This window comes from Myotis nattereri, assembly GCF_964212035.1.
Source record: "Myotis nattereri genome assembly, chromosome: 3".
Lineage (NCBI taxonomy): Eukaryota > Metazoa > Chordata > Mammalia > Chiroptera > Vespertilionidae > Myotis > Myotis nattereri.
In genome coordinates, this window is record NC_138077.1 from 147,820,031 (window position 1) to 147,833,935 (window position 13,905).

Below are 13,905 nucleotides of genomic sequence, written 5' to 3' on the forward strand. Positions count from 1 at the left end.
AAAGAGAATTGTTCCTATAACTGGTAATCTGACACAATGTCCTATTGCCAATAAAAAAAAAAAAAAAGGTCCATTTTCAGTTTATTCAAGTTTGTTTTCATGGTGTTTTATCCCTCTTCATAAAAAAAAAAAATTCAGACTTTCGTAATTTGTGTATGCTGATCTTCATCTAAAGGTTCATTCTCTGGATCAGAGTCAGTGGTGCCAGAATACCTATAATGATCAGGTTCATTGTCACTAACATCTGGTGTTACAGAAGTTGAACTGCTAGCCTCTGGATTTGATGGCTCCGCTACTGTTTTTGTGAAGTACAACTTCACCTTAAAATTTGGAGAAAAGTATCGATTGGCCTTGTCTTTATTTGCTTTGTCGAGATCAGAGATCATTTGTTGTTAAAGTGAGTACTAGATATTCCTTGTCTTTAATTGCTTTTTCGAGATCAGAGATCATTTTTTGTTAAAGTGAGTACTAGATATTCTTTGTCATTATCTGATCTCTCTATACTGCAAATACTATCAATTTCTTGATCACATAGACTTCCATTTTCTACTTTTTCTGACGTTTCCTCTGGTCCTGGTATGAAGAATGTATTTACCCAAAAATGAAACATTTTGTCCTTCTTTAGCTTGTTCTGTTTGTGGAAGAACTCTACTTTGATGTCACCACACACAGGCAATGGTTGAGGGAACTCAAAGTACATGAACTTGTCTCCCTGACGTGTGGGTCCTGAACTGGAGGAATATATCTTCACCTTGAGCTGGCAAACCACAAAATGAGGATTGCAGGTTCCGCCACTGAACATTGGAATAGTTTCAAACATCATCTTGTGAAACAACAGTGCCACTAGTCTATAATCCAGATGATTCTTTAACAGGTAGCTATAATAATACACATAGCGCCTCTGACTGGGAATAGTTACTCCCTTTTTGTCTCTGGACCTTACTTCCCCATAGAAATCTAGGGCCTCTTGTGCTTTTAAAAATTTGCCCCGATGTAAAAAATATGCACAAATCATTACACCAGTTCGTCCCTTTCCAGCTTTACAGTGAATTGCTGCAACATGATTGTCATCTTCACTTAGCCATTGGTCAAGATCTTCACAAAAGGGTTTGATAAGTTCTAGTTGTGGTGGATTATGGTCTTCAAAAGGATACTGTGCAACTCTGCAGTTAAATTAGGCGGTATCATAATGTCTTTCAGCACATAGATTGTATATCTTGTAATGGTTTTTATGCTTTGAATCCAAAAACCTTACTACATCATCAATATTGTTCCTGTATACACCTTCAAGTCTTTCTGCAGGAAACCCCATAGCAATAATGTTTGGATAAATATAGGTCAAGTCTAAGTCGAATCCATCCTCTTGGTATCTCCTTTTGTTTCTGCTAACGATCTCCTTGATGATGGCTGTCATGTCTGGGAGCCGGTGGCTGAAGAAGAAGGAGGAGAGAGACGGCAGGAGCGGCTGGTGGCAAGGCTTCTTCTGCAGGATGGAAATGGCTTTGGACTTGGCGGCCATGGAGGCCCCTCGCTTGGCGGCCACGGGGCTCTGGAACGCAGCCAGGTAATGGCTGCTGCGGCAGCCGCCAGATGGTTGCAGCAGCGGCGTGAAGCAAGTCTTGCCCCAGAAGGGTGTCTCCAGTACAGAAGTTCTCCCCCTGTAGACACAGCTGATTCTCAGAGCCAATTGGCCTGGAGGTCAATTCCTCCCAGTGATACCTACAACAATCAAGGCTTAACTACAACAAGACTGTGCACAAAGCCCACAAAGGGTTTCACCAAGAGTATCCACCTCAGGTAATTGGGGAGGCTGAGCCACTGGGCCCTATGGGACACCTAACACAGAAAGCCACTCTATCAACACAGGGAAGCATAAAAAATGTGGAGACAAAGAAACAGGACACAAATGACAGAAATGGAAGAAAGCAAATGACTGGATATAGAGTTCAAAATCACACTTTCAAGGTTTTTCAAGAACTTTCTAGAAACCGCTGATAAATTTAGTAAGACCCTCAAAAAGTCTGGTGAGACCACCGATAAATGTAGTGAGACCCTCAAGAAATTTAGTGAGACCCTCGAGGTTATGAAAAAGGACCAACTAGAAATTAAACATACACTGACTGAAATAAAGGATATTATGCAGAGTTCCTACAACAGGCTAGAGGATCACAAGAATCAAGTCAAAGATTTGAAATACGAAGAAGCAAAAACACCCAACCAGAAAAGCAAAATGAAAAAAGAATCCAAAAATACGAAGATAGTGTAAGGAGCCTCTGGGACAGCTTCAAGTGCACCAACATCGAATTATAGGGGTGCCAGAAGAAGAGAGAGGGCAAGATATTGAAAATCTATTTGAAGAAATAATGACAGAAAACTTCCCTACCTGGTGAAAGAAATAGACTTACAAGTCCAGGAAGCACAGAGAACCCCAAACAAAAGGAATCCAAAGAGGACCACACCAAGACACATCATAATTAAAATGCCAAGGGCAAAAGACAAAGAGAGAATCTTAAAAGCAGCAAGAGAAAGAAACTCAGTTACCTACAAGGGAGTACCCATACGACTGTGAGCTGATTTCTGAACAGAAACTTTGCAGGCCAGAAGGGAGTGGCAAGAAATATTCAAAGTGATGAATAACAAGAACCTACAACCAATACTCAGCAAAGCTATCATTCATAATTGAAGGTCAGATAAAGAGCTTCACAGATAAGGAAAAGCTAAAGGAGTTCATCACCACCAAACCAGTATTATATGAAATGCTGAAAGGTATCCTTTAAGAAGAGGAGGAAGAAGAAAAAGGTAAAGATACAAATTATGGACTACAAATACACATCTATCAACAAGTGAATCTAAAAATCAAGTGAATATATAATCTGATGAACAGAATAAACTGGCGATTATAATAGAATCAGGGGCATAGAAAGGGAGTGGACTGACTATTCGTTGGGGGGGAAAGGGGTGTGGGGGATGCGGGAAGAGACTGGACAAAAATCGTACACCTATGGATGAGAACAGTGGGGGGGGGGGCGGTGAGGGCGGAGGGGGGGTGGGAACCAGGTGGAGGGGAGCTATGGGGGGAAAAAAGAGGAACAACTGTAATAATCTGAACAATAAAGATTTAGTTTAAAAGAAAAAGAAAATGACCCATTAATAATTATTTATTAAAGATAAATTCAAATTCCATAAAAAGACTATGAAAGAATGTTCATAATGCCTTTATTTATGATAGTTCTAAACTGGAAATAACCCAATTACCTATCAAATATGAATAAACACAATGTCGCATGTTTACACAGTTGATATTACTCTGCAATGAAACTAACTCTTAATGCACTTAAAATTTGTACACCTAACTGCATGTAAATTGTACCTCAATAAAGTTAAAATATTTATTACAGCAGAAGTTGAGAATTATTTAGAAAAAAAATAAATCAGAGAGGAAATGGAGAGTGCAGGGGGTAGTGGCTTTCTATTTTACATGGGATGATCTGAAGTCCCCTTCTGGATGGCATTTGTAGAAGAAACTTGAAAGAAATGATTAATAGAGGGAAGGGTGTTCCCTGAGACAGAGGAATCAGAATGTGCAAAGACAGACCTTGAGGCAAAAGTCTTCCTCAAGCAGAAGCAAACAGGACAGTGTGGTTCAAGCGACAGTCGAGTGGTGTATGTTAAGAGATGAGGTCTAAGAGGACACGGGTTCAGATCACATAGGTCTTGTAAGACACTGTAATGACTCAGGGTTTCGCTCTGAGTGCGAAGGAGTGCAAGGTCCTTTAGAACGCCCGTGTGATAAGAATAAACTCATGGCATGAAACAAGCAAGGGCAAAAGCAGAGATGGGCTAGAATATTGTCTTGATGGCTTGGACAAAAGTAGTAGCAGTGAAAAGTGGTCACAGTCTGGATATATTTTGAAAGTAGAGACCACAGGTTTTTCTAGTGGATAGAATGTGGGATCTGAGTGGAAAAAAGAAGTGAAGAATAAGTGAGTTTTTAGCCAGAGCCCTATTAGAATTAGACCCCAGGTGGCACTGCTCCAGAGCTAGCTAGTACTTATAGTTGGTTTCCTCCCCCCAAAACTCCGCTGATAAATATTACTGATGCCTCTAATCCAGCTCAGCATGCTGACAGGCTCTGCCCCTTTAAGAATCATCCAGCCTACCTCCCATCTTCCCTTCAGAACCTGCCTTTCTGACCTGATTTATCTGGTTAAATTTTGCCTTTCTGACCAGTTCCTTTGGATTCTGCCTTCACTTGGACCCCCTGGTCCTCCGCTTCTTCTTTGTCCATAGACATTGTCTTTTTGGATTCCCTGGCACCCTCCCCCTACTCCATACTCTGATGCCTTAGGCAACTGCTAATTCACACCTTTGCAATAACCCCCAGGTCTGACAAAAGGCCCAAGACAGCTTATAGTGACCAGGAGAGAAGTTCAGAAAATCCTAAGGTTTCAAGGGAGAACCTCTAGGTAAAACCATGCCCTGCACAAAGTAGAGACAAAAGACCACGTTTGGATTGAGATCCAGCTCTTTCTCTGATCCCAAGACCTGAGCCCCAGTGCTGGGCTCCAATTCGTCCACTCAAAGGAGACGCCTTTTATGTAAGACACTTTTTCCTAATTTGCCCAAAGGTATTATATATACAAAAGAAGTCCCTGTTTTATGGCCAGACAGCATGACTCTGATTCACAAAGGTTGGGCCTTTTTTATTCTAGAAACAACACTGAAAACTTTAGTAGAGTGCCTTAAACTGCTGTCTCTCTGGCTTAAAATTTTTGAAAAATTTTAGTTGTAAGAGGAGAGCAAATTTCATTGATATCGCCATAGCAGAAGGTAGTTTTTCTAGGTAGTATCTCTTGTCTTGTCCCACTTCGACATGCTTTGTTTCTCCTACACTCCAGAAGTGCAAACAGCTTTTGCTTATTTCTACTGAACATGGTTCCTTTTTCTCTGATGTTGTCTGGATTGAACCTGAGAAGCTGACATAATTGTGCAATTCACATCTAGCGAAAGTTGAACTTTGAACAGTAACTGGAGATCTGAGCAGATAAAGGCATCTGACAAGAGTTTGTACTTGACAACAGCAGCATCCGTTCTCTTTGGAATAAAGATATAACTGATTCAGTGCCCTCTCTTTCCCGGCTATTGCAATGTTGAATTCAAGTGTCAGTATGACCTGACTATTTATCTGGTAAGAACTCAATTAATTTGTGTCCAGACACATTAATTGTTCTTACTTTACATTTGACCCTTGTATTTGGTCCCTGACCTCTGGTCCCACTTTCGCATGGAAATCTCCCTCTCAGTGGCAACACGTCACGCACTGGCATACAGCTGCTCACTGCTGATTCTGACTAGGACTCTTCCCTGTCTTTACAGCTACTGAATCTCCTTGAACATCTCAGTGATAAGTTCAGAGAGGCTTCTTTTTTTAAGATAGAGAAAAAAAACATTATAAATCCTGACAAGCTCTTTCCATGTTATTATAATTCATGAAGGATAGCTCACAGCGGTGTAACAAGCACTGAACTGGATGCATCGCATACACCAGGTGCTTCGTAAACATTTGTTAAATGGGACAGTAGTCCTAGCTCTCCCCAGAACTAGCTGGTGATCCGCTCAACTCGCATTGTCTCACAGGGCCTCAGTTTCCTAGTTGGTAATATTAAAAGGCTGAACAAGATGGGTTCTAAGAACCAGAATGGGAGCTTGTGAGGTCGCCACCTCTCCTACCACAGTTCCCAAAGTGTTTCTCAGACAAATTAAAGACAAAGGCTAAAAAGAATAAGCTCCTGGCTCTCAAATGGCCTTCGGAACTTTCTTGTGAGCCATTTCCTTAAGTGGACAATTTTGAAGACCCGTCGAGGTAGTCCAAGGTGATCTTCTCACATAACTCAAGCAATCTAGAGATTCCTATAGGTCCAGACAATAGTATACAAAACATCCCACCCCCATCTTACTTTTTTTTATCTTCTTCACTCAACTCTATATAATTTTTAAAAGAAAATTCACCTTTAGGAATTGGTTTGTTTTTCAGGAACTCAGTTGCTCTATGTCCCAGTAACTCCTTGAAGTATTGTAAGAGCACTGCTTGGGGAAAATCTTTAGGCCAGTTAGGCTTTTTCCACCCTTTGAGTAACATCATTGATTTTTTAAAAATATATATTTTTATTGATTTTGGAGAGGAAGGGAGAGGAAGAGATAGAAACATCAATGGTTGACAGAGAACCATTGATCGGCCTCTTCCTGCATGCCCCCCACTGGAAATTGAGTCCCCAATCTGGGCATGTGCTCTAACCAGGAACCTAACCTCACCCTCCTGGTTCATGGGTTTACACTCAACCACTGAGCCACACAAGCCAGGCAAAATTATTGATCTTTTATCATGGCTAAGATATTTTTTTTAATTTATTTTTTTAATATATTTTATTGATTTTTTACAGAGAGGAAGGGAGAGAGATAGAGAGTCAGAAACATCGATGAGAGAGAAACATCGATCAGCTGCCTCCTGCACATCTCCCACTGGGGATGTGCCTGCAACCCAGGTACATGCCCTTGACCGGAATCGAACCTGGGACCCTTCAGTCCCCAGGCCGACGCTCTATCCACTGAGCCAAACCGGTTTTGGCATAGCTAAGATATTGATACAAAGACAAAAATAGTGTCTAAGTAGACACACTTACAACAAAATCTTTGTAAGTATTACATTTACCAAATATTCTCTCACTAAACCTTATAAATTTAAATCTCTCCCATAGTCATTTTCATGGATAGTTTAGCTAAAATTAAAGAGGTAATTCTGGAGATTCCTCATAGAAATCTCACTAACCTGAGATTCACGGGAATCAACTTCTACTTCAACTCTAGCACTATTTAGTTATGAGACATTATGCAAAAAATATCATAAACTTTGAAATTTGGGAGAAAATATAGAGATCATTTATTCAATAAGGAATTACCTTAGAAGGAAACATCTTCTTCTATAGCCTATATAATTACATCCTGTGGTTAAAAGCAAACAAGACCTACTATTTCCTTCCTAATTCCAATTTTGGAAAGGTAGAGTAGAAAATCTTTCAAACTACCACTTTTGTCCTTTGATTCTAGAGCTGCTTTCTGAAATAACAGGGAAAATTGAAACAGTTTACATATTTTAAGCATTAACTATATGTATGATTACTTTACTTAATATGTATGATTTGTTCACTAGAGCCACAAGTTATGTCCAAAATGAAGTACTAGAGACTCTTGCCTTAAACGACTAGAAAATTTTACAAAATATATGATACAAAGTTTTTGACATTGAAAAATAGGCAGTATAGGGCTAACTCCCTGAGAAAAGGGAAACGAACAAGGTAATTAATCCCTACAATTCTGCAGCCTACTACTTAGAGGAAGTTTCTGGGCTACAACACAGGGAAAGGTGCCTAAACAGAGCCCAAAGGTTTCACTTAGGTAAAGAGACAGATAAGGAACTTAAAGAAGGCAAAACAGCTATAGCCTGTGAAATAGAAAATCAGACAGGTAGGAGCTGCAGTGAGTTGGGGGAACTCCTCAAGTCTTTGGCTGAGGATTGATCTACACATGATCAAGAGTAAATGCCCCCAAACCCAGGAGAAATCCTCTGGAAAAGTGAAAGATCAAACAATTCCCAAAGCTCTTTTTATGTTCCCACCAGACAGAGTGAACAAACCTCATAATACACAGGCATCAGGCAGAATCACCAGAAGGGTATGACTTTAGTAGCCTAATTAAACTACCCATAAAATAAAGGCTATCCTAGACCTGCCCTAACAAGCTTAAAGCAAACTCCAAAAGGATCCAACTGACTTCAAGTAACTGGAAACATACCAGAACAAATCTAATGCAACTTAAAGGAATACAACCAATGTCAACACTCACCAACATAAAATTTACAATTCCTGGCATCTAGCCAAAATTTACCAGACAAGCAAATAATCAGGAACATACCACATCCAATCAGGAGGGGGGAAAAATCAATTACTACATTTAGACATAGTAACAATAGGTGATAAAATAAGCAGATAAGGACATTGAAATAGGCATTATAAATATGCTCTATAAGTTCAATAATATAGAGGAAAACATAGGTATGATGAGGACACATAAGGAAAATATTTTTTAAAAGACCAACTTGGAACTTTTAGTAATAAAATATAAAGTAAATACATTGTATGAGATTAATAGCAGACAGAGTAGACACTGTGAAAGAAAAAATAATCAGTAAGCTTAAAGGCATTGCAATAGAAATAATTCCAAATGAAACACAGAGAGAGAAAAAACAAAACAACTTTAAAAGTGAACAGTGTACCAATGCCCTGTAAAACAATATCAAGTTTTCCAACGGATATGTTATTGGGATATCAGAAATGGAGTAGGGTGGGCAAAAATTATTTGGGGTTATAATGGCCAATTTTCTTCCAAATTGGATAATAACTTTAAACCCACAGATCCAAAAATGCAATTCAATTTCAAGATGAATAAATAAAAGCACACTGACATACAACATAATAATATTGCCTAAAACCAGTAATGAAGAAAACATTTCACAAATATCCAAAGGAAAAAAATAGGTATATAACAAACATAGGAATAAAGATGAAAATAATGTTAGATTCTTTGACTCACATTATTTAAGATTGAAGACAAATGGATTGATATCTTTAAAGTAATAAAAGAAAAAACTTGTCAGCATAGAATTTTATACCTGGTGAAACTAACTTCTAAAAAATGAAAACAGAATGGTACCAGCATAAAAAAAGTTACATAGATCAATGGAACAGAATAGAAAGCCCATAAATAATCCCACACCTGTATGTTTAATTAATATTTGATAAAGGATATATGGGGTAAACACAATCTATTCAATAAATGGTGTTGGGAAAATTGGACTGATATATGCCAAAAAAAAAAGAAAGAAAGAAACTAGATTACCTCCTTACACCATATATAAGAATTAAATTCAAAATGAAATAAAGACTTGAAACTATAAAACTCCTAAAGGGAAACATAGGCAATAAAATCTCAGACATTTCTCTTAGAAATATTTTTTTATATATCTTCTCTGGCAAGAGAAACAAAAGAAAAAGTCAACAAATGGTACTACATAAAACTGAAAAGCTTTTGCACAAAAAATAAAATAAAATAAAAAGTTTTTGCACAGCAAAGGAAACCATCAACAAAATGAAAAGAGCCCACTGAATTGGAGAAGACATTCTGATAAGGGGTTAATATCCAAAATTTATAAAAGAACTTATACAACTTCAGCACCAAAAAATAAAAATAAAAACCCCATACAATCCAATTAAAAATGGGCAAAGGACCTGAATAGACAGTTTTTCAAAGAGGACACACAGTTGGCTATTAGACATAGGAAAAGATGCTCAACATCACTAATCATGAGAGAAATGCAAATTAAAACACAATGGCATATCACTTCACACCTGTCAGAATGGTTATCATCAATAAATTAACCAACAACAAAGGTTGGTGAGGTTGTGGACAAAAAGGAACCCTCATGCACTATTGGTGGGAATGCAGATTGGTGCAACCACTGTAGCAAATACTGTGGAGATGCCTGAAAAATTAAAAACAGAACTATGGTTATTTCTATTATTTGAATATTACATAATTTACCAAGTGTTTTCAAGTACTTCATCTTAGTCCAGGCTAAAGTTTTAAGCTTTGGCACTATGTGGAACAAAACCCATTTGCAGAGTGGGAAAAGTGTGGGAGATTTGAATTCCTGGCAATGCAACCCCAGTGAACTATCAGAGAGCAGCAGATCTTGTTCAGTGGGCCATATCCTTATAACTGTACTAGAGGCCTGGTGCACAAATTCATGCACCAATGGGTCCCTCAGCCTGGCCTGCGGGATTGGGCAGAAACTAGCTCTCCAACATCCCCCAAGGGGTCCTGGATTGTGAGAGGGTGCAGGCCAGGCTAAGGGACCCCACCAGTGCTCAGTCAGGGCCAGGGAGGGACATGGAAGGTTGGCCAGCTGGGGAGGGACCGCAGGAGGGCTCCAGGGCTTGTCCAGCCCATCTCGCACACTCCCAAATGGCCAGACCTCAGCAGCAAGCTAACCTACCAGTTAGAATATCTGCACCCTGGTGATCAGTGCACGTCATAGCAACTGATGGACCGGTCAGCTATCTGCCCCTGGTGGTCATGCATGTCATAGTGAGCAGTTGAGTGGCCTCAGCATACCATTAACATATTATGCTTTGATTGGTTGAATGGCCGACTGGACGAACAGATACTTAGCATATTAGGCTTTTATGATACAGGATGCCATATGTTCAGGAAGTTCCAAGGGTACTGAGTTATAATTTGTCAATCAGATCAAACCAAATGTTAATGTATATTAACTATACTAATTATTATTTATTCATTATAGATTGTATTTACATTGATTTATTATAGAATTATATCATGCAAACCATGGAAATGGCAAACTGTTAGGCAAAGCTAATGCATAGATAGTTATTCAAATTGTATCTTGAAGTCATAAGATAAACACCCATTTTGGCCAAGTAAAAAAATAAGGTGACAATTATGCCACAGAAAAATGATATATATCCATATCTATGGAACTAAAAGTCCACTCAGAGAATGGGGGAATGTACTTTTACTGCGCCAGAGAGCTATAACTTATGCCCAAGAAGGAGAAACAATGGCTCTTAAGTCACCTGTTTTGTTTTTTACTCTATCCACAATGACATTTTCTTACTCTTATAACAGAACTCACATTTGTTGTGTCATTCAGGGAACTAGGAATAAGTTGGGGGAATCTAGATTCAAGAAAAAGGGAATGGAGTAATATAACAGAGAGCCAGACCCTATTGTAAAAGAACATGAACGTTATCATCAAAAGACCCAAGTTCAAGTTCTAGTTCAAATTCTTATTGACTGTAAGACCTTAGACAAGTAACTTATGCTCTCCAAATTTTAGTTCACTCATCTCCAAATTGAAATATAGTAGTCCCCCTCGTATCCACAATTTGCTTTCCGTGGCTTCAGTTACCTACAGTCAACCATGAACTGAAAATATTAAATGGAAAGTTCCACAAACAAGTAATTCGTAAGCCCTAAACTGCAGGCCATTCTAAGTATTGTGATGAGATCTTGCACCAGTCTGCTCCATTCAGCCTGGCAAGTGCAGCTTTCTCCAGTGTGTCCACCCTGTATATGCTCCGTTAGTCACTTAGTCATCAGGTCAACTGTGGAGGTGGCATAGTGCTTGTGTTCAAATAACCCATATTTTTCTTAATAATGGTCCCAAAGTGAAAAAGTAGTGATGCTGGCAATTAGAATATGGCAAAGAGAAGCCATAAAGTGCTTCCTTTAAGTGAAAAGGTATGTTTGTACTATATAGAAAACACATAGTATATATAGGGTTCAGTACTAGCCCCAGTATCAGGCACCTTCTGGGGATCTTAGAATGTCTCCCACAGATAAGGGGGGACATCTGTAATAAGGTTGTTAGGAGAATTCATTGTAACAATGCAGGTAAAGTTCCTGCCATGTAGGAAACATGTGTTACATAATAGCAAGTAAATGGCTTCCAACCCCAAATCTGAGGACACCAGAGGCAAACCAAACGCCAAAATCCAGTGAATCACCAAACCTATTAAGAAAAGACTTATATTGTTCATTTGTTCAATCACACAAAAAAGGATTATGCACTTTCTCTGAGCCAGGCACCCTACAGAGCCATGCAATCCCTGACTGCCACCAGTTCAGGCTTGTGGGACAGAGAGCTATATATATATATATATTAGGGGCCCAGTGCACAAAATTCGTGCACTGTGTGTGTGAGTGTGTGGGGGTGGGTGTCCCTCAGCCCACCCTGCCCCCTCTCACATACTGGGAGCCCTCAGGCGTTGACCCCCATCACCCTCCAATCGCAGGATCGGCCCCTTGCCCAGGCCTGAGGCCTCTGACAGAGGTGTCAGGCCTGGGCAGGGGACCCTCATTTCCCCCCATCACTGGTTCTGCCCCCAGCCCAGGCCTGATGCCTCTGGCCCAGGCGTCAGGCCTGGGCAGGGGACCCCCAGACCCCTCCGATTGCTGGCTCTGCCCCTTGCCCAGGCCTGATGCCTCAGCCAGAGGCGTAGACCCCCATCAACCTCCGATCGTCTGATCGTCCCCTTGCCCAGGCCTAATGCCTCCGCCAGAGGTGTCAGGCTTGGACAGGGGACCCCCATCTCCCCCCGATCACTGGCTCTGGCCCCCGCCCAGGCCTGAGGCCTCTGGCCCAGGAATCATGCCTGGGCAGGGGACCCCCATCTCCCTCTGATCGCTTGCTCCACCCCCCACCCAAGCCTGACGCCTCTGACCCAGGCTTCAGGCCTGGCCAAGGGGACCATCATATCCCCCCAATCCCTGGCTCAGCCCCCCACCCAGGCCTGATGCCTCAGCCAGAGGAGTTGACCCTCATCACCCTCCGATCACCAATCACCGGATCGGCCCCTTGACCGGGCCTGAGGCCTCTGGCAGAGGTGTCAGGCCTGGGCAGGGGACCCCCAGCTCCCCGCGGTTGCAGGCTCCGCCCCTGCCCAGGCCTAACGCCTCTGGCCTAGGCGTCCGGCCCAGGCAGTGGGGACCTGCAGTGGCAGCGGGGGGCGCCGCGATCGTGGGCTTCGCTTTAGGCCCAGGCAAGGGACCCCTAGCTCCCGGGACTGCCAGCTTCAACCGTGCCCATCTCCCATCGCTGGCTCCACCCCTACTTCCTGCTATCACTGGCCAGGGCGGCAAAGGCACCTGATTCTCCGATCATGGCTGGGGGGCAGGGCAAAGGCGGCCCCAGGGCCGCCTTTGCCCTGCCCCCCAGCTCTTAGCTCCCCCCTGGGTTTCTGATCACTGTCAGTGGCAGGGGGCTTCTTCCTGCTTTCCCTTTCGCCTCCCTGCATTGTGCCTACATATGCAAATTAGCCGCCATCTTGTTGGCAGTTAACTGCCAATCTTAGTTGGCAGTTAACTGCCAATCATAGTTGGCAGTTAATTTGCATATAGCCCTGATTAGCCAATGAAAAGGGTATCGTCGTACGCCAATTACCATTTTTCTCTTTTATTAGTGTAGATATATATATATATATTTTTTTTTTTTTTTTTTTTACAGACAGGAAGGAAGAGGGATAGAGAGTTAGAAACATCAATGAAAGAGAAACATCGATCAGCTGCTTCTTGCACACTCCCTACTGGGGATGTGCCCGCAACCAAGGTACATGCTCTTGACCAAAATCGAACCTGGGACCTTTGAGTCTGCAGTCCGACCCTCTATCCACTGAGCTAAACAGGTTAGGGCCAGAGAGCTATCTTAACACACAGAAGCCATGAAACGTTCTATAGGTGTTTTGAGATAAGCAAATCTCTCCTATCCTTTGCATCCTTCTTTTTTGAACACAGACCCCTAAACTGTGAGAACTTGAAATCCCGCCTTCAAACCCAGCTTCCTGGGCCCCAGTCTCAGCTCCCTGTCATTGTATGTGTAAGTAATTGCGTGTGGCTTAGTCAGGCGGCCTGGATTCTGGGAGTCAGGGAAATTATGCATAGATCTGCCATTAACACTAATGGGGGGTTACACGCACAAATCCTCCACACACCGAGGAAGGAATAGACTCTTCTCATTCATACATAATAGATCTGTGAGAAAATTAGCATGTTCGCTTTTAGGAGCTGAACTCTGAAGATGTACCTTTTATGGGAAATATGTAAATAAGGAGAGAGGATACACTGAAGGACAAGTGCTGTAATGTGCAGCTTTTCTGATGCCTGAGCACCTTGTCAATTTCGCTGCTGCACAAAGTAGGACGAGGCCAGCCTCTGTGGAGATTCCCCAGCCCGTGCATCTCCCCGGTGTGTTTCCAAGTTTCCTTAGGCAGA

The 13,905-nt window shown here is 41.6% G+C and overlaps 1 protein-coding gene across 1 annotated transcript; it reads right to left on the minus strand.

Moving 5' to 3' along the window:
- Positions 1 to 127: 127 nt before the first annotated feature.
- On the minus strand, positions 128 to 1,414 carry LOC308515503 (phosphatidylinositol 3,4,5-trisphosphate 3-phosphatase and dual-specificity protein phosphatase PTEN-like; the record flags this gene model as incomplete). The annotated part of the gene is given in 3 exon segments (XM_081086047.1): positions 128 to 371; positions 455 to 1,174; positions 1,178 to 1,414. Coding segments are annotated over 3 exon segments (1,194 nt in total). The 3' UTR covers positions 128 to 134.
- Between the last annotated feature and the right edge of the window lie 12,491 nt (positions 1,415 to 13,905).